This window comes from Tamandua tetradactyla, chromosome 6, assembly GCF_023851605.1.
Source record: "Tamandua tetradactyla isolate mTamTet1 chromosome 6, mTamTet1.pri, whole genome shotgun sequence".
NCBI lineage: Eukaryota > Metazoa > Chordata > Mammalia > Pilosa > Myrmecophagidae > Tamandua > Tamandua tetradactyla.
Genome location: NC_135332.1, coordinates 167,900,497 through 167,922,304, shown reverse-complemented (window position 1 = coordinate 167,922,304; position 21,808 = coordinate 167,900,497). Strand labels below are relative to the sequence as shown.

General features: G+C 35.3%; 1 protein-coding gene across 4 annotated transcripts in view; it reads left to right on the top strand.

Annotated features, from left to right (window-relative positions):
* Positions 1–18,700, top strand: part of ATAD2 (ATPase family AAA domain containing 2) — a 97,170-nt gene extending 78,470 nt beyond the window's left edge. For all 4 annotated transcript variants that reach the window (XM_077167586.1, XM_077167583.1, XM_077167584.1 and 1 more), the window contains exons 20-28: positions 3,129–3,264; positions 4,144–4,340; positions 4,911–5,070; positions 9,361–9,483; positions 9,579–9,719; positions 12,148–12,531; positions 13,814–13,947; positions 16,758–16,886; positions 18,019–18,700. In XM_077167586.1, the coding sequence (XP_077023701.1) occupies positions 3,129–3,264; positions 4,144–4,340; positions 4,911–5,070; positions 9,361–9,483; positions 9,579–9,719; positions 12,148–12,531; positions 13,814–13,947; positions 16,758–16,886; positions 18,019–18,063 (1,449 nt within the window). In that variant the 3' untranslated portion in view covers positions 18,064–18,700. The remainder of the gene's footprint in view (positions 1–3,128; positions 3,265–4,143; positions 4,341–4,910; positions 5,071–9,360; positions 9,484–9,578; positions 9,720–12,147; positions 12,532–13,813; positions 13,948–16,757; positions 16,887–18,018) is intronic.
* Positions 18,701–21,808: the final 3,108 nt, after the last annotated feature.

Sequence of the window (21,808 nt, the reverse complement as noted above, 5' to 3'; positions counted from 1 at the left end):
TGAGACTCTGCTCAAATTTTTCCTTTGTTTTCTTCATTTGTTGTTTTGTTTGTTCAAATTCAGTTGATCTGTCTTTGAGTTCTCTGATTCTTTCTTCTGCCTCTTCAAATCTGCCGTTGTGTCTCTTTCATCTGTAGTGTTTTATTTCCGTGATGTCTTATTTTTCTATGTATTCTTTCAAATTATTCTTTGTGCTCTTCTAATATCTTAATATCCTTGATCTCCTTGTCCACATTCTCCTTTATTTCTTTGAATTGATTTAGGAGCTTTATTTGCACATCTGATTAGTTCTAGATTTTTTGACTCCTCTGACTGTTTGATCTGTTTCTTTGAACCATTTCTTCTTGAGTTTTGATATGCCTTGTGATTTTTTTACTAGTCATCTGATTATCTTGATGGGTGTATTCTGAAGATTGATTTCTCTTCCTTATCTAGGATTTAGTTGTTTCCTGGGTTTCTGTTAGGTGAGTGCATTGACAGTTGCACCATCCATATTTCTCAGTCAAAACAGGGCCAGGTACTTGTGCACAGGGTGTAGATCGGCTCCAATGGACCTGACATAGGGTCTGGAGAGTTTCTGAAAAGCCCTACAATTTACCGCTGCTCTTTCCAGCCTGCTCAACAGATAGCACTCTTTGGTAACTTAATCATCCTCAGAAGCTGTTTACCTCCTGGAGCCTGGCAGCATCTGACTGGATCAGGCTGAAATTGCGGAGATCCTGTGCCCTCACTTCACCTGCCAAAATCTGGCTCAGGGGTTGTGTGTATTCCCTCAGCCACCTCAGTCTACAGTGCCCTACAAACAAGGATTGGGCCACCTTCTGCTGTTTTCCTCAAGGGTGGGGAATGGACACCAGAACCCATGGCTGGAATTGTAGTCTTTGCCTACTTTTTCTCAGGCTCTTTATCCCTCATTGACCTGGGCCCTGAGTTGTCCTCCCCTCTCTCCTGGGTCCCCAAACAGTTGACTTGGGCAGTTTCTGCATGGTTATTTGCTGCCTTTGAGAAAGATTCTCCCTCATCCTGCATCTTGGAAACTCTTCCTTGTTACCCTTTTATACTCTGCCCTTCCCAGTGGCTTAAGTCCTGCCATGGGTCACTTTGGGCTTGAGTCTCTGAGTCTGTATGTAGGTGGGACTCTCTCTCATTGCTGTGAGAGATTTTATAGTCTGTCCCCAGTGGGCAGTATCCTGGCTGCTGCCTCTGGGCACTTCCTGAGCTTCATGGCCTCGAGGATGGAGGAGGGGGGTGGACTGGCCAGTCAGGGACAGAATTTTCCTACCTGTTATTTTTCTCTCTCTTCAATTCAGCATTTGTGGGTTCCTTTTCTAGTTTTCACCTTCTAGCATTCCAAACAAGTGAAAATTGCCCCTTTTTATTTTGCTGAATCTCTGGGGAGAAGTTCTGTCACCATGTTGATGACATCACCTAAGTGTTCCCTTTTCTCCCTCATTTTTGGAAGACAGTTTTGCCAGTGATAAAATTCTTGGTTGGCAAGATTTTGCTTTCAGCATTCTAAATATGTCGCTCCATTGCTGCCTTGCCTGTATGGTTTCTGAAAAGAAATACGCAGTTAATCTTATTGAGGCTCCCTTCTGTGTGACATGTTGCTTCTCTCTGTGACTTTCATAATTCTCTACCTTTGGCATTTAACAATTTGATTATAACATGGTGCAGTGGGGGTCTATTTGGGTTTACCCCATTTTATCCTGTTTGGAGTTCATTTAGCATATTGAATGTTTATAATCAGATCTTTCATTTATTTTGGGAAGTTTTCAGTCATTATTTCTTTTAAGATTCTCTCTGTCCCTTTCTCTCTTCTCCTTTTGGGACTCCTACAGTGCTTATATTAGCATGCTTGATGGTGTTCCACAGTTTCCTCAGGTTCTATTCACTTTTCTTTCCTCCAGACTGGATGATTTAAAGGCCTTATCTTCAAGTACACTGTTTGTTTTTTCTGCCAACTCCAGTCAGCTGTTTAACCCCTGTAGGGAAGTTGTAAATTCTCTTACAGTGGTTTTCAATTCTGTTTGGTTCCATGTCATAATTTCCTTCTCTTACTTCAGTATTCCCTTTATATTCATCTGTTGTTTTCCTGATTTTCTTTATTCTTTGTCTGTGCTTTTGTTAAACTCTTTGAGCATATTTAGTAACCTTTTTTTAAGTCTTTGTCTGGAATATCCCAGGTGCGATTCTCCTCATTAATGATTTCTAAAGGTTTTATCTTCTCCATTGCCTGGACTATCTCTTCCTCTTTCTTTGTATGTGTTGGAAACCTGGGCACAAGGTCCTGGGTACTTCACTGTATATCCTACCGCCAGTATTCTCTTGCCCCAGGCAGCCACTTGATTGTTCTCTTAAAAGCATTCTGGAGGAGAACTCTGTGAACTGCCTTTTGCACTTGGAGCAAGTTCTAGAATGTTGAGTTGTTCAGGCCAGCATCAGACACACATGTTCCCAGTATGTGCCCAAAGGTTACTCTGCTTCATTTACAGCTGGGATGAGGAATCTCCAAGCACAGGCTGGCAGGGTAGCCTGTCAGAACATCACAGCTTTTAAGTGACCTTTTTCTTGATGTAGCACTTGCTCTGTTACTGCAGTCCTTTAACTGGAGCTTTGAGAAAGATATTTTTACCGTTTCTTTCTGGTTATTCAAAGCTTCTATGAGAACACAGAGCCCTGAAATGTCTCACTCCACCATCTTGATTGGAGTGTGGCCGGCAAATTGATTGGTGAACCTACAGTTCAAGTTAGTATTTGAGTGGAAGAGTAAAATAAAGATATTTTTGTGCATCCAAGACTAAGAAATTCTTACCCATAAATTCCTGCCTGAAAAAATTATAAAGGATTATTTCTTCTCTTAAAGTATTTATTTTACAGAAGTGGCATATGAGAAGCAGTGAACTAAGAAAAGAAACTTATAGTACAAAATTGTTAGGGAAAAAGTTTTAAGAGGTGAAGATATGTGGTTTATACTTAAATCCAGCATATTTTGAAAGCTTGTTAAAAATCATGGATAGTTTAGATTGTTGTTAAAAGTATGTGTTTAAAAACTTACTGTTTTGAGCGATTCATGCCTACTAAGAGTGTGTGTGTTCATTCACGGTGCAGTTGATTTCCTTTTTAAGGTGCAAGAACTATTTATACGTGATTATGGAGAAATTTTTAATGTCCAGTTGCCTGGTAAGGAAGAGCGAACAAATTTTTTTGAAGACTTAATTCTAAAACAAGCTGCTAAGCCTCCTATATCAAAGAAAAAAGCAGGTTAGTTCCTATATCAAAGTTAATATAAAATAAATTTTGAGAAAGTGTGACTAAAATCTCATTTAATAGTGTTGCTAGGTTGATACTTCTGCATAAAAATCTTTACTTAACATATAAATGGAATAAAGTTCTCAAAGCCTTTCATAGTATAGCCCATCTTTCCAAGCCTATTTTAGGCACTTTTGCTCACTTTCCCCTAACCTCTTTCTGTACAAAGTACTCTTTCTTTTAACTATACACAGCATATTCCTGCTCTACCACAATTTTATTCTTATTTGCCCTCTGTCACTAATGCTTCTATCCCCTATCTCTGCCTAACAAACTACTCATTGTACTAGGTATACTAAATATTTTTCTTTATTATGAAACTTTCCCTAAAATACCTAGGCAAAATTAATTGTTCCTACCTTTATTTATGACCCATCATACTTTTTTCATACTATTAATATGACATTATAATGATACTATAATTGAGTTTCTTATTCCCTTAATAAATTGCATGCTTATTGGGGCATCACTGTCATATTCCTCTTTATTTTGAGAACTATTCAAACGAAATTAAACTTTCGTGACATGTGAAATGTGGGATATATGAAAAAAAATCAGAAAAGAATGTTTAATGGAATATTTTTCCATGTTAAATGGAGCAGAAGTAATAACTTTAGAAAAGTAGCATTCAGAGTTACAAATTAGCAATAATTTCTGGAGGGAAGGTGGGGTAGAGATTATGGTAGTACTTTAATATTTCACATCTTTTGAATTTCTGGCACATGTAAAGAGAATAACCCCTCAAAACCTGGCCATTGCTTGCTCTGATTCATTTTGTCACCCTTGGTATTCCGAGGGAGTGTTAGACTAAAATCTTCCGTTTGTGTGAAGTTTTGCAGGCCTTGGAGGTACTCCCAGTAGCACCACCACCTGAGCCAAGGCTACTGACAGCAGAAGAAGTTAAACGGTTAGAGGAACAAGAAGAAGATACATTTAGAGAATTGAGGATTTTCTTAAGAAATGTTACACATAGGCTTGCTATTGACAAGCGATTCCGAGTATTTACTAAGCCTGTTGATCCTGATGAGGTATTAATTTAATCTTTGGGGTAAATGTGTTCTAGGCACTAATCGTTCAAAGTCAGAGAATATTTGAATAGTTTATGTGATTGCCTGCCTATACCCTGAACTTGTTTTCTCTATACTGAAACGTGCCGAATAGTGTCCTAAGGGTGTGGAGAATTCAAAAGCTATGTAACCCATTTTCCTTTCCTTCAAAAAATAGACTTAATTTTGCCCAACCCAAACATTCTAGAAGTAGTTTGAGAGACTGTCTTAATATGCTGTGTGATATTACTGTGACCTCCATGGTTGAAATGAGCTGGAATAATTGAAGAAGACTTAGTCAAAGAGCCAGGAATTAAGTGAACAGTGAAAGATGGATGACATTTGGATAAGGAAGGAGGTATAGGAATGTTACTGCCCAAGAATAAGGATAAATTCCAAAGACCAGCTTTAAGTATTAAAGTTTTCATACTAATATATTGTCATTACCTCTTATGTATTTATTTTCTCTCCCCTACATTCCTGGCACAGAAACTTGACTTATTAAATGTTTTTTATGTTGAGTTGATATTTGATTATGTGTTTGAATTTTAGGTTCCTGATTATGTTACCGTAATTAAGGAGCCAATGGACCTTTCATGTGTTATCAGTAAAATTGATCTACATAAGTATTTGACTGTGAAAGACTATCTGAGTGATATTGATCTAATCTGTAGTAATGCTTTAGAATACAACCCAGATCGAGATCCTGGAGGTGAGTATTAGTAGTTTTTTTTCAGGGGTGGAGTGCTGATTTATATTCCAAATGCTATGTTAAAACGATTTTATATTCACAGTGACATTTAATCCTCGCAAAACTTTCCCCAACTTACTGATAGGAAAAATGGAATTTAGAGAGATTTAAAAACTTCCTCAGGTTCACAGTTTTAGAAGTTGCAAAGACAGAATTTGAATGGAGTTTTGTTTTACTCCAAAATTCCTGTGCTTATTAACACTTATATATTCCCTAACAAGACAAAACTGTATATAAAAGCTTAGCTTATTTCCTTTGTATGCCAGTGCTTTCTCAAACTGGAAAAATAAACGGACTCACTAATACTTAAGTAGGTTTTAAAAAAGGATTTTCTCAGTTAAAACCTTTGTATTTTTTATTACAAAAGTAATATAGTAGGGGTGTACGGGTGGTTCAGTGATATCTCACCTACCATGTGGTAGACCTGAGTTCAATTCCCAGCCCATACACTCCAAACAAAAACAACAACAAAAAGCACATTCAACAAATGATGATACAATAATTGGATATTCATATAGAAAAAGAATGAAGTGTGACCCCCACCACATAGCATACAAAAAAAAGTAATATAGTAAAATGATATTCAAAAATTTTAATTCCCCAATTTCCTGTTTCTGAAAGTGAACACTGTTAAATTTAGGGATACTTTTCCAGACTTTTTTCTATACATATACCTTCTTTACCCTCATCTATTCTTTCTATTAATAAATAAAAATTTTAAAGTGAGGGGTTTATCTGCAACTTGTTTGTTCATTTCTAGAAATGCTGTACTTTAGGTGCTTCATTTTCTTAACATCTTACTCTTGTTTTATGGATACATTGTCCTTGTGTCCCTCAGTGAATAAAAAATATGTTTTTTTACTAGTTCTGTTTTATATGTTAACTCTCTGCTCAAATATGCTGGCTTCCTGTTTTTAATTTGATAAAGCTTATAAATTAGATTGATTAGCCTAGGGAGATACTAAGAGTTTCTTCAATTGGAAATATCACTGTTCTTCTCTGTCCAGTCTTCTATCCTACCTTCCCTAGTCATTTCCCTATAGTTCATAGTCCCTATAGTTCATAGATGGGAATGCCCCTTAATTGTGGAAAGAAGGAAATACTTACTGTGAAGGCAGAGGGCTTTTACTGTTCTATAGCAGTCGTACTGCTATCGTTCCTCTTTCTGACATTGTGGCAGTTAAAAATTACATGAGACCAGTGGCGTTCAAACTTCAGCAGGCATATCGGTATCACTTAAAAGATTTGTTAAAATATAGATTTCTGGGCCCCTTCTCCAGAGTTTCTGATTCTGTACGTTTAGTGTGGGGCTTGATATGCCTTTCTAAGATGTTCCTAGGTGATGCTGATGCTGATGCTACTGGTCCAGAAATCCCACTTTGAGAACCACTGCTTTATAATTTATTCTGCATCTTCAGACACAACTGCCATAAAGAAGCCCCCAGCAGCATCCCTTCTTAGAGTTATTTCTATGCGCTTCATAGAAATATTCATAGCTGTGAGTGAATATTATAGAAGTGATCTAGCAATTGAAGCAATATTACATTCACTTATTCCTGTTGTCTGCCTCAAAGTACCTGGACTCTAACTTAAGTATTTTTTCCTCTGTTTCCTGTGTAGGGTTGCTGTTTCATTGTCCTTGATTAGTTTCTTTTTGTCCATGCAGTAACATCCTGTATATCTCTTCCTGAAATTATTTTACATTTCTGGTTCAGTGTGATACTGGCAGACTTCTCTGTTGCTTTGTTGTCTCTTGCTCTGTTGCTGTTGTTGTCTAGTCTTGCTGTTAGTTGACCCTTAGATATTTCAAAAGGTTATGAATAGGGCAGAGCAATAAAATTGCTTGGGTAATGCTTGAAACTTATCAATAAGGAAGATGGCTTCACAGAGAAATTTTACCAAACATTCCAAGAAGACTCCACTTGTTAAAAAAATAAACGGAGGAGGATCCCTACCTTACACGTTATGCAAAAGTCAACTCACAATGACTAACCAAAGGTCTAAATATAAGTTTCAGAACTAAGTCAAATTCTGCTCAAGCTCTTTCCAAAAATTGATCAGAAGGGAATGCATGCCCCACAAGTTTAAAACATAAAGACAGAATACTCAAATACATCACTCTCTAGACTAGATTACAAGAATTAAAGATGAGTAGAAGACTTGGGGAAGTTCAGGCAACCACCAACCAATTCCTTCTTCATGCTGCTAAACCAACTGAGAGTTGTGTTAGTTTTAGATGAACTAAAGATAGAGTCCTAATCTTTTTTTTTAATTAAAAACTTTTTTTAAATACCAAAAAACAAACAGACACAAACATTCGTAACTTTTGGTCATTCCGTTCTACATATATAATCAGTGATTCACAATATCATCACATAGTTGCGTATTCATCATCATGATCATTTCCTAGAACATTTGCATCTATTCAGAAAAAGAATTAAAAAGAAAACATAAAAGCAATCATACATTCCAACCCCCCACCCTTCCCCCCTCACCAATCACCAGTATTTCAATCTAAATTTATTTTAACATTTGTTCCCTCTATTATTCATCTTTATTCCACATGTTTTACTCGTCTGTCAATAAGGTAGATAAAAGGAGCATCAGACACAGTTTTTCACAATCAGACAGTAACATTGTGAAAACTGTATCATTATACAATCATCTTCAAGAAACATGGCTACTGGAACACAGCTCTACATTTTCAGGCAGTTCCCTCCAGCCTCTCCACTACATCTTGACTAACAAGGTGATATCTGTTTAATGCGTAAGAATAACCTCTAGGATAACCTCTCGACTTGTTTAGAATCTCTCAGCCATTGACATTTTATTTTGTCTCATTTCACTCTTCCCCCTTTTGGTCGAGAAGGTTTTCTCAGTCCCCAAATGCTGAATCTCAACTCATTCTAGGGGTTTTCTCAATCCCTTGATGCTGAGTCTGAGCTCATTCCAGCATTTCTTTCCCACGTTGCCAGGAAGGTCCACACCCCTGGGAGTCGTGTCCCACATAGACAGAGGAAGGGTGGTAAATTTGCTTGTTGTGTTGGCTGGAGAGAGAGGTCCTAATCATTTTAAGTGAAACTTTCTCCACTGTTAGTAATTAGGCTAAGGGTATTTTTCTACAAAAGGGTATTCCACTGATAAGGACATAGCAATATTAGAAAAGCAAAGAGGAGATTACATAGATAATCTTAGCTCTTCAACTATGAGAAACTGCCCTCAATCTTGCAGCTCGCCACTGTGAGACCTATTCCCACAAAGGAGAAGCTAAGCCTACTTAAAATTATGCCTGAGAGTCACCCCCCAGAGAACCTCATTTGTTGGTCAGATGTGGCATTTTTAAGCCAACTTGACAGGTGAACTCACTGCCCTTTTATGTGAGACACGACTCCTAGGGGTGTAAATCTACTTGACTATATGGGACAAGACTCCTTGGTTAAGCCAGGACACAGCATCATGGGGATTGAGAAAGCCTTCTTGACCAAAAAGGGGAAGAGAGAAATGAGAAAAAATAAAGTGTCAGTGGCTGAGAGATTTCAAATAGAGTTGAAAGATTATCCTGGAGATTATTCTTATGCATTATAAGATATCCCTTTCTGGTTTATGGTGTATTGGAATGGCTGGAGGGCAAAAGGTTTCAATGGGTATTTCTCAAAGATGAAGTCCAAGTGACTAATAAGTACAAGAAGTAGGTTCAACATCATTAATCATAAGGGAAATCCTAATTAAAACTAGAATGAAGTATTAAAACTGGACTGAAATACCCCTGTGAACCCACTTCAGTGGTTAAAATCATGAACTGAAAAATGCCAAGTGTTGGCAATATTTGCAACAACTGGAACTCATATATGACTGATAGAAATGGAAAGTGGTACAATTACTTTGACCCAATACAAGATTGACTGTTATTGCCTTGTCAGTGGCAAAAAATTGAATTTTAATTGCAAAATTAAAATTCAGGGCCCCTAGTTCAAAAAGTAGGGAAGATTTTTGCTGTTGTTATAAAGGTACTCAATATATAAAACTTTTCTTTCCTTCCTTCAAAAATAGAAAATTGTTTGGGTTTAGTCTGCCATATTGAATCAGCTGCCAGAATATTAAGATAAAAAACAGAACAACACAATTCTGTTAGTTTTAATATTTGTGGTAAAGTGAAAAAAGAATGTTAATGGCTATAATCCTACCCTAACATGTTGTTTATTTTTGGTAACTTATTAAAAGGGGGAATTGTATTTTTCATTCATTTCTCAGATCGTCTTATTAGGCATAGAGCCTGTGCTTTAAGAGATACTGCCTATGCAATAATTAAAGAAGAACTTGATGAAGACTTTGAACATCTTTGTGAAGAGATTCAGGAATCCAGAAAGAAGAGAGGTAGGCAAAATTGTTTGGCATTAGAAAAAGATGATTCATATATAACTAGTTTCCTATAATTTTCAAATCTAGAAATCCACATGTCTATTTTTAAGGTTGTAGCTTTTCGAGATATGCCCCGTCTTACTACCATGTGCAGCCAAAGCAAAATTCCACTCCTGGTGATAAAAGATCAGATCCAGAGCAGAATGAGAAACTAAAAATGCCCAGTGCTCCCATGGCTTGTAGCACACCTGGTAAGTGTGAGGGTAATTTTTCTTTTAATGAAATTGTAACCTGTATTCTCTTCAAATGCCATTTACTGTCTCAGTTTGTATATCAGTAAGTAGAATTGCATTGATTTTTCTAATATTAAAACAATTTTGTGTTCTTAAATAAATCAAGTTTGTAATGATGTACCACTTGGAATCCCAGATCACCTTTATCCAATTGTTGGATTGAGTTTATTTGAAACTGAATTTTCTTTTACTGTAAATGCTGTTCTAGTTTAATATTACCCTTTATTCCTAGAATATAACCCTTCAGAGTACCAATCCAAAGCATTTGTGATTTACCAGGAATCTCCCTGCTTGGCATGCTCTTAATTTCAAGTTTTTTCTTCAAGTCCTGAATATTCAACTTCTCACTATTCATTTGTTTTTCCAGATTGTGGCCCCATAATTCCTCACTTCCTTGTTAGCTCTCACGTGCTTTTAAACTATTTTAAAACTGTGTCCATGTGGTTGGGTTTGGCTTGGGCTGGCATCTTCTTTTTTTATACTACTGTTTGTCCATTCTGGAGTAATCGGTTTGACAGTAGTATATTTGAGGTAAAGAATAAGCCCCTCTTTTAAAAAAAAATAAGGAGGGGACAACTGGGAGAGGGAAGGTGAGAAAGGAAAACCAGCAAGAGGCTTCTACCACCAGATTCTGTCTGTCAGACCAACTTTAAAACGAATATATATATCTGAAAACTGAGGCTATGGAATTGAATCCTCTAAACTATCCATGCTTAGCTATGTGCCTAACAAGACTGCATATGTTGTGTTTATCAAAAGACATGTACAAGAGTGTTTGTAGAAGCAGTATCCATAATATGGGGAGCAACCCAAATGCACGTTGACAGCAGAATGGGAAAGTTCAGATTATTATACAGCAGTGAAAATAATTAAATTTCAACTACAGAAATCAGTACAGATGAATCTCCCAAATATAATGTTGACTGAAACTTAAGCAAAATGGCAAAGCTAATTCATGCTGTTGTAAGTCAGAACATTGTTCACTCTAGAGTGTTGTGACTATGCTGGTGTGTTGGTGCATGTTCTGTTTCTTGGTCTGGATGCTGGTTGCGTGGGTCTCTCCTTTGTTGGTATTAGCTATATGCTTATGTTTTGTGTACTGTATATATACATATTGTATATCAATCAATAGTTAAAAATAAGCAAAAAGAAAAACCTCTCTGTGTACCCCTTGTAAAATTTCTGTTCTTCCACCTGCCCTGGAGTACATCAGCCCCACCTTGAAGGTACTGTTAAATAGGTAATTCAGATTCAACTGAACTCTTTATCATGTAACACCCCCTAAAAAGTAAAGAATCTGATACCCCTTATTTTCCATGTACATTGTGGTGAGTGGAGTCCCACTGGGCGTTGATATTTATCCTAAGGTAATTCTTAACTCCTGTCTCTTCATTGCTTTGCTAAATCCAGTTATTTTTAAAGTCCTATGAAACTTAGTTCCTTTCTTTTCAGTCTGTCCTCAGGTCTCACTTTGCCATTTCTGCCACCTAAATTTTACCCCTTCTCCCCAAGAGTATTGCAGTATAGTTACCCTGCCCCTAGTTGAGGCAGAATATTTAACCTCTCTGTACATTAGTTTCCTCATCTGTAAAATGGTGTTGGTAATGTAGGAAACCTTTCCAGGTTAAAGGAAATGTAAGTAAGTTAATACATGTAAAGGGCTGAGATTGGTTTCTAGTATATGGTAAACATTCAGTTAGTATTATAGACCCTTGTTAACCTTGCCCTTCTTCCAATTCATTCCTCATACTGTTGCCAAAGTGATGTTTTTAAAATATCCATCAGATATGCTCCTTTTATCTACCTTGTCAACAAAGGAGTAGAACATATGGAATAAAAATAAATAATAGGGGAACAAATGCTAAAATAAATTTAGTTTGAAATGCTAGTGATCAATGAAAGTGAGGGGTAAGTATGGTAGGTATAATCTTTTTTTTTTTTCTTTCCTGGATTCGTTTTATTTCTTTTTCTGAATTAATGCAAATGCTCTAAGAAATGATGAATATGCAACTAAGTGATGATATTGTGAATTACTGATTATGTATATTGTATTAGTTTATTTCTTTATTTTTTAATTAATAAATAAATTTTAAAAATATATATATCCATCAGACAGATCATATCATTGTCCCTCTTAAAATCAACCAAGAAAAAAAATCCAAACTCCTTAGAATGACAGGTCATTTTATTTTATTTTATGGTCTGGACATTGCCCAGTTCTTCCACTTCTTCTCAGTGCTCTTTACTTTTGTTTCTGTAGTCCAACCGTAGAGAGCTCATTTGGAATCTCAAATTCTCTGTTCTCTCATACCTCAGTTGTTTTTCTTTTAAGACTTTAGAAAGCTGTTGAATGTTGTTTCATTCTTTTTCTTTAAATTCTTTGAAGCTCAGTTTAAAAGAAAACTCCGTAAAAAGTCTAAGTGGAACTCAGGCACTGTAACAAAACGAAGGAAGACTTCACAGGCAAAAGATGATAGCCAAAATTCAGTGGATGACAAAATTGAGAGTGATACAGAGGAAAATCAAGATACAAGTGTAGACCATAATGAGACTGGAAACACGGGAGATTCTTCTATGGAAGAAAATGAGAAATCACAAAATGTCACTGAAAACAAAATGGAGTTGGGAAATAATTTTAGTGTTGAGAATGAACTTGAAGAATCTAAGACAACTACAACATCTACAGAATTGAGAAAAGATAAAATTGCTTGCAATGGAGATGCAACTAGCTCTCATATAGTAGATATTTCTGATGAAAATGAAGCAAAAGGTAAATATTTTTCAATTCAATTAAATTAAAAAGCAATTTACTAATTTTTAAAAAGATTTTCCCTCTGATTTCCTAAGTGGCTACACTATGAATTTATTGCTTTTTTCTTGTCGTTTAGATTACTGGTATTAATTAGAAAAAATTGGAATTATCTTTACTTAATAAATACTGAGCTAGTAAATCACTGTCATTAAAAGCACACACTTTGGGTTTGAGCCTCAGTTCACCACTTAGTAGCTGTAACTGGCCAATTTACTTAACCTGTCAGTCTGTTTTCTCATCTGCAAAATTGGGATTCATAGTTCTTCGATGAGGAATTTTGAGGACTGAATAAATTAGTCCGTTCAAAGCATATAGCACAATGCCTGGCTATGCAGCTTTTAAAAGCTGGCAGAATACCCTCCTCATTTCTGAGCAGATAAGCCATTTCCTGTGATTCTTGCTGAGTGATGTAGAACAACTATTACCTGCCCCCAAATTCCTCTCATCCCTATTGTAGGCCATTAAGTCCAAGATTATTTTTATATAGCCCAGTGATCCAGCTCCCAAAGTTTTTCATTTTGAGTTGTCTTCTTTCTGCATCATCTTGAACCTTTGATTGTGTGTTTGTTTGGTCTTTGGAAAAAACAAACATTATTTAAAACTAAGTTATACAAAGTAAAAAAGGTGATTAAAAGGGTCAAGAGATCTGGATTCTCATCCTGACTCAGGTAATTATTAATTTTGTGATGTTGGAAAAGTTTCTCCATTCCTCATTGTATTATTTTTTTCATCAGTGAGTAGGATTGTTCTAGATCAGGAATCGGCAAACTTTTTGTAAAGGGCCAGATGGTAAACTAAATCTAAAAGTTTGACAGGCCATATAGGGTCTCTGCCACAGCTACTCAACCCTGCCATAAAATAAGTGGTAACAGTATGTAAAATGTGTATGGCTGTGTGTTGTAGTGGTCAGCCAGTTTTTGCCTGGAGACAGTAGTTTGCAACCCTTGTCCCAGACTACTGAGTTCCATCCCAGCACTTAAATTCTGTGAATCTTGTGCCTAACCTGTTGAAGATTACCCTGAAATACCCTATTTGAGAACCATTTCCCAAGATGTCTTAATTATTGAGTGTATATAAGTGGCAGCATCTTAATCATAAGATGTAGAAAAAGTTAAATCAGAAGTAGTGTTTTTTATGTCTTAGTAAGCATACCCTCTTAATTAATTTAATCTGCCTGCTCTTTATTTTGGCATTAATATGTCTTTGAACCAAATAATTGTTACTTAATTTTCCATTCCAGAAATGTGTGTTCTGCGAATGACTCGAGCTAGACGTTCCCAAGTAGAGCAACAGCAGCTCATCAGTGTTGAAAAGGCTTTGGCAATTCTTTCTGAGCCTACACCTTCACTTATTGTGGACCATGAGCGATTAAAAGTATGTAATTACATATTGAAATCATAATGCCTTCAGTGTGCAGATTAGTAACCAAACACTGGATTGTTACTGTGTGACAGACTGATTGCATAAGAGTTGCACAACAAACTAATACATTTTCTTCCTCCTGGTTTCCATTTACTGTTCTCTTTCCCCTGTCCCAATTCGGAAATATATCTGAGGATCTGTAGTGGGAATCAGAAAGAATACAGCTTAAATGAATTTGATATGCAGTCAGGTTATCTGCTGCTTCCCTCCACACACACCCATTTCCCTCAGTTAGCTTTCATTCTCAATACTCTAATAAAGAAATGACATCCTGACAGCTCATACTACTTACCTTTGTTAAATTGAATTCTTTCTGCAAGGTACATCTGGAACTCTCCATCCTGATACCCCCAAATAGCAGTATTATCTTTCCAACTAACAGTTTGCGCATCTTACAATTGCTTTAATATATCTGAAATAACACTAATTTCCTGCCCTTTCCCTTCAGAAGAAAAACAATTCCTATTTAATTGTTTTATTCAGGCCACATTTCAAATCTAAGAGCACAGAGTTGTTTTGTTTTTAATATTTTTATTGATAAAGCTTGACATACAAACATAGGAACATTCTTAGCATGCAAACATTCCATACATAGTGTACAATTAATGGCTCACAGTATCATCACATGTAATCATCACCGTGATTATTTTTTGAACATTTGCATCACTCTAGAAGAAGAAATAGAAAAGCAAAAAGGAAAACCTCATACATACCATACCTATAATACTTCTTACTTCTCCCTCTCATTGACCACTAGTATTTCTGTCTACTAATTTATTTTGTCCTCCCTATTGTTTGTTTATTTTTTATCCATATATATTTGTAAAATTTTTATGGATAAACAGCATACAAACACAAACATTCTTAACATACAAACATTCCATACATTGTGTACAATCAGTGGCTCACAATATCATCATATAGTTGTGTATTCATTTTAGAACATTTGCATCACTCCAAAAAAAGAAAAAGTTCATATATACCATCCTTATCCTCCCTCTCATTGACCACTAGTATTTCCATCTACCAATATGTTTTAACCTTTGTTTCCCCTATTATTTGTTTATTTTTTTATCCATATTTGTTACTCATCTGTCCATACCCTAGATAAAAGGAGCATCAGACACAAGGTTTTCACCATCACACAGTCACATTGTAAAAGCTATATCATTTATACAATCATCTTCAAGAAACAAGGCTACTGGAACACAGCTCTGCAGTTTCAGGTACTTACCTCTAGCCACTCCAATACACCATAAACTGAAAAGAGATATCTATATAATGCATAAGAACAACCTCCAGGATAACCTCTGGAGTCTATGCGAAATCTCTCAGCTACTGACACTTTATTTTTTTCTCTTCCCCTTTTTGTCAAGATGGTTTTCTCAATCCCTTGGTGCCGGGTCCCGGATCATCCTGGGATTTCTATCCCACATTGCCAGGGAGAATTACACCTCTGGGAGTCATGTCGCACATACATGACTCCCAGGGGTGTAATTATATATTTTATTTTATATATAAAGCTACACCATGACAAAGGGTCAAAGATGAATAATTTTTTGCAGATTAGAGTTTTGACATTTTTGAGGGACGTCTGCTCTATTTAAGTATGAAATGTACTTGCTAGTAGCAGTTAACCTAGGAAAACCTTAGTCTTGAATTCTAGCAGAAATACTTGATATCTATACTTATTAGAGAAGGAGGCAGTGATAATCCTGGAGCAATTTCTCAAGACTTAAATCACTGTGGAAAATCTATATAAAAATACATGTGAAACTAAAACTCCTTTTAATCTCATGGCCCTGATAATGATATTCCTAATACTGAAATAGAAACTTTGTATAGTTCCCCATGGTTCTACAGTATGTTGTTTTGAGGGGGAGTGAAAGTGACAGTTATTGTACAGGTATTAAAGTACAGTTATTGCTGTATTTAATCAGCTTTTATAAATTTAACAGCTTAGTTCTGATCAATATACAAGTATGTTATTTAGAGTCAATTATAAAAAGCTATTGAGATTTTCAACTTGTACTTTTTCTAATAACATAACCCATCAAGAGAGGAACTGTGTAAATAATGCATTATATCAATTAGACATGCCTTAAATAATGGCCTTTTGAAAGGATAAACTTGCTATACAATAACTTCCATAAAGGCAGTGTTTAGAGATGACAAATGGGTTTATATTATAGTTTTCAACATACGTGTTTAGACCATTATGTTGTTTTTCTAAATGACCATTACTTGTGTCATATGAGTTTATTTTTATTTAACAGTATTGGCGTATTTTGGTAGAGTCAGACTTGAAAAATCATAGAAGTCCAGGAAGGCCACCATTTTATTATAAGAAAAAAGCTAATGAGCATATGAAAATTCCTTTTTATAAGAAAAAGAACCCTTAAGTGCTAAGATAGTTCCCCATTTATATAATACTTCTTTTTTGTTTTACATAATGGGATTTGAGATTATTTTTTAATTTGCCCATGAGGTTTATGGCTAGACTTGCAAGTGACAAACTTCTCACCATAGTTTTTAGGATGGAGTTATCCGGGGCAGAGGATAGGATCACAAAATGATGACAGAGTTTAACTACAGCTATATGTCAGCCACTGCCAGAGGCCGCTATGCCTCATCAATAACTTGGTCTAATGTCTCTGGCTTATCTGCCCTCTCAGACTAAAAATTCCCCAAATCTTCAAAATTAAAATACCTTGTCTCAAGGAATTTATCTCACATATATAAACATTCGTATTTTCCTTTAGAATCTTTTGAAGACTGTTGTTAAAAAAAGTCAAGAATATAATATATTTCAGTTAGAAAATTTGTATGCAGTAATCAGCCAGTGTATTTATCAGCATCGCAAGGACTATGACAAAACAACACTTATTCAGGTATACTATTGATTTTTAACTTTTTTTAAATGGTGTTATTGTCATATAATATATCATTGATTATATAAGATTGCTGGGCCTGTAACCTGTTTAAGAAATTAATTGATTAAGATACTTAAAGATCTTTTTTTTAACTGTGATTATTGATTTTTTCTAAGTACAAGTTGAGTTCTGTACTTTTTTTGACATGTGCAGGCTCTGGGGATTGAACCCGGGTCTCTGCAGTGACAGGCAAGAATTCTAACACTGAGCTACCCTTGCATACCAGAGTTTTGTACTTTTTTAATCTAGTACTTCATTTGTTTATGTCTTTACTTATCAGTGGAACTATAATATTAATAGATTATGAAAATTCCTTCTATTGCTTGTGCACTAATGAGGATGTGTAGCTTCTTAAATAGACCTTTAGGATAGATCTACTTGCTTTACTTGAACTTCTTTTTTTAACTTTATTGTATAGTATAACATATATACAAAGCAAAGAAATAAAAAAACCATAGTTTTCAAAGCATCTTCAACAAGTACTTAACAGGACAGAACCCAGAGTTTGTAATGGGCTATATGATCCTCTCAGATTTTTTTCCTTCTAGCTGCTCCAGAATATAGGACGCTAGAAGGCATAAGTATTTATTGTCAGTGTCCTAAGAGTCTTTTTGGCAAGGGGCGGGTTTCATGGTCTGGAAATCCAACTTGGGTCTCCCACATGGAAGGCGAGCATTCTACCTCTGAACCACCTGTACACCCTTTTTACTTAAACTTTTATAGTGGGATTGGAGTATTAACTTTTAAAAATTGATATTGGCTTCATAATTCTGGTACCTCTGCAGCACATAAAATATTTAAAATATTAATGTCTTCAGGAGTACAAAATATCTTGATTATAATAATTTTAAAGTAACGGAAGATAAATCTCAGAGTTATTTCATAGGGATTTAAATAATGAAGTCCCCTTGGTGATACCAGTTTATGTGACAATCTTAAAAATATTGAACTAAATTTTTATTTTTACTATAAGATATATACATTAATATTAATCTTTATAATAGTTTACTGAAGAAACTGTAATGAAGTAATGCTTCTTTGTTTTTTCCTTTTTGAAACTTACTATTTTCCATTCCTACCTTTTATCTAGAAAATGGAGCAAGAAGTAGAAAACTTTAATTGTTCCAGATCATGATGTCTTCATGGTATCAAGAATTCTTTATATTCAAATCCTATTTAATCCACTTTTGTTGTGTCCACATAACTGATGCAAGATGAAATCCTGCACCTTTAAGGAAAAGATTTGCATAGTAAAATAGAAGTATTTAAAGTTCCCTGGTATTTATGTAAATGTGTAAAATAATTACAGAGATAACTGATAAATATTGGAAGTTTGGCTGGACAAGGCACTGTAGCAATATTAATGCTGTGGCATATCAGTAGTGAAGTATAGCCAACTCTTTAAAAATTTATTTTGATAACTGATGTTTTCTGGCACTTGAGTGGAAGTAATTAGTGACATTGAAATTTTTTGTATTAAGCACTTTTAATCTTATCCTTCCTAAAGGTAGTTTGTTAAATTGTACTAGAAATTTCCAGAACCCATTGTATCTTTACCTTTCTTTTTGTCATCTTTGTTTTCTTGATGCCCTTCTCCCATCTGCCTTTATTTTCCCCTGTACCTCCAGTTAAGAGTCAGTGTTCAGGTCATGATTTGCAGGTGTGCCCTTGAACAACTGGCTACACCACAATTCTGTACTTGAATGTGAAAATGCTTTTTAGATAAACATTTTTATAATTCTAATTTGGGTTAATAAAGATTTTAAATATTTTTTGGTTTGCTTTGATGATTATTTACACAACAAAAGTATTAATAACTTGCTTTGTTGAATTAATATCTTTTTAACAGGACAAAGTTTTATATTTGAAAACTTCTTATTCCCTCTAAAATTGTGTTTAGGTTGTATCCTTTAAATACCTTTTATATGCAAGTGTATAAATATAAATATTATAAATTTTGTATTAATGATACCAAAAATATGTTCCTCTTTTAGAAGCAATAAAGCATTCACTACTGTGAATATTCTTTTTTTTTGGGGTATGGGGGGTAGAAATCCTAATGTTAGTTTATCAAACAGCTGCTGTTGGAAACTTTTTTCAAGGGTAAGAGGTGATTATCTTCTAAAATAAGAGGTTCTGAAGTATAATGCAATTCAGAATTGAGCTGCCTTCTGTTTGTGATTTATCTGGATATTATATTTAGTCTTCTAAAAACCAGTAGTTAGGATACTTTAGTAGATACTGTCTTATGTAATAAATAAAGTGATACAAGTCACTGAAAACATTTAAATATATGTATATTCCTGGACATAAATGCTTTTATTGGATTCATTGATTACATGGCTGCAAAATCTTCTTCATGTATTACCATACATAATTAAAAATGTTTTTGACAATGGAATTTTTATATGGCACCAGTTCTTCATCTGCAAAGGCTAATGTGTTTCTTATCCTTTCCAGGACACATTGTCTACAGTTTCAAGAAATGACAGGCCCACATTCTTATGTAGACTTAAAAAACTGTGCTGAAATTCACAACCTAGATTGTTTTTCTCACTTTGTGTTCAAAGATTAAGTCAGTCTAGCTAAGTAAAAAAAAAAATTGGAAAGGAAGAAGTAAAATTATATAATTCATACATAATCTAATGTGTAGAAAAGCCTAAGAATCCATTAGAAAACTATTAGAGCTAATAAATGAATTCAGCAAAGTTGGTAGATACAAGTTCAACATGCAAAAATCAGTTGTTAGTCCACTAGCAGTTGACAATGTGCGGTTCCATTTACAACGCCATCAAAAAGAATAAAGTACTTGAGAATAAATTTAACTAAGTTTATTATTGATACACTGAAAATGCCAAAACATTGCTGAAAGAAATTAAAGAAGACTTAAGTAAATAGAAAGACATACCGTGTTCATGAATTGTAAAACTTAATATCTCAGTGCTCCCCAAAGTGGTCTACAGATTCACGGCAATGCCTATCAAAACCCCAATGGCCTTTTTGCAAAAATGAAAGCGACAGTCCTAAAATTTGTATGGATTTACAAGAGACCCAAAATAGCTAAAACCATTTTGAAGAAAAGCAGAGTTGGAGGACTCATCCTTACTCATTTCAATACTCATAAAAAAGTACAATAATAAAAAAACATTGTGATTCTGGCAAAGGATAGACAATAAGGGAATGGAATTGACAGTTCAGAAATAAACTCTTCGTTTATTCATGGTTAAGTGATTTTTGACAAGGGTACAAAAATCATTCGTTGGGGGAAGAACGATCTCTTAAACAATTAGTTCCACATGCAGAAGAATTAAGTTGGACCCTTCTAAAACTCAGAAGAAATCAAAAGAGCAAATCTTCACCTTAGATTTGATGGTTTCTTAAATATGACATCAAATGACAAGCTACAAGACAAAATTAATTAGATTTTGTCAAAATTTAAAATGTGCTTCACAGGATACTGTCAATAGAGTGAAAAGACCCAGAGGATGCAAGTGTATTTGCAAATCATACATCTGATGCAGGTCTAATATCCAAAATATATAAAGAACTCCTACAACTCAACAACAAAAAGAAAAAACCAATCAGCAAAATACTTTAATAGACATTTCTCCATAAAAGAAATACAGATGGCCAGCAAAACATGAAATGATGCTCACCACCATTAGTCATTAGGGAAATGCAAATCAAAACTACAAGAGCTACTTTACACCTACTAGAATGGCCATAATTAAAATTTTTTAAAAAGCAAAACAGAAAACGATAAATGTTGGCAAAGATGTGGGGAAATTGGAACCCTCAGACATTGCTAGTCAGAATTAAAATGTAGCGGCAGAATTAAAATGTGGAGAACAGTTGGGTGGATCCTCAGTAAGTTAAGCAAAATTACTAAATAACCAACCCAGCAACTCCACTCCAGAAATATTCCCAAAACTATTTAAAACAGAGATCCAAACAAAAAGTCGTACTTCATTAACAGTAGACAAAAGGTGGCAACAACCCAAATACTCAAAAATAATGAGTAAACAGAATTTGGTATGTCTATGCAATGTAATATGTTATTAAGCCATTAAAAAAAAATTAAGTACTAAACCTGAGCATGATCACTTGCTGGGTGGGCACCATAACCAGTTATCACCACCATCGATCAAGGCAGTGAAGTGAAAGATCCAGGTTCTACAGCAGCAGGCTGATGATGCCGAGACAGAGCCAAGTGCCTCCCATGGGAAGTGGAAGGAGAAAGGTGGCCCCAGGAATAGGCAGAGGATGAAGTGGCTTGAACCATCAGATCCAGCTGTTAAAGAGGAGCTTTGTTGAGCACCTGACCACTGCCCTGTAAAAGCTGGAGGAAGCAGAGAACGCTGCTGATGAGATTAAGAAAGATATGAATGTTATTGAAAGCGAAGTTTTAAAAGATGGAGAAAAGAAGGAACTCCAGGAAATAGAACACAGAAAAGCTAAGCACATTGCAGAAGAGGCAGATTGGAAGTACTAAGGGATGGCTCCTAAATTGGTATTATTGAGAGACTTGGAATGCCCCAAGGAATGAGCTGAGTTGGCAGGGTCCAATTGCCAAGAGACAGATGATGAGCAGATCAAACTGATGGACTAGAACCTGAAGTATCTGAGTGCTGCTGAAGAAAAGTACTCAAAAAGAAGACAAATACGAAGAACAGAAAAAGATTTTTACCGATAAACTCAAGGAGTCAGAGACGTGTGCTAAGTTTACTGAGATATCTGAAGCCAAAAAAGACAATTGAAGATTTGAAAGATAAACTCAAGTGCACCAAAGAGGAGCACCTCTGTACACAAAGAGTGCTGGACCAGGCTCTACTTGACCTGAATTAGATGTAGAGCACCCCAGTCCTGCCCTGATGCTGCCT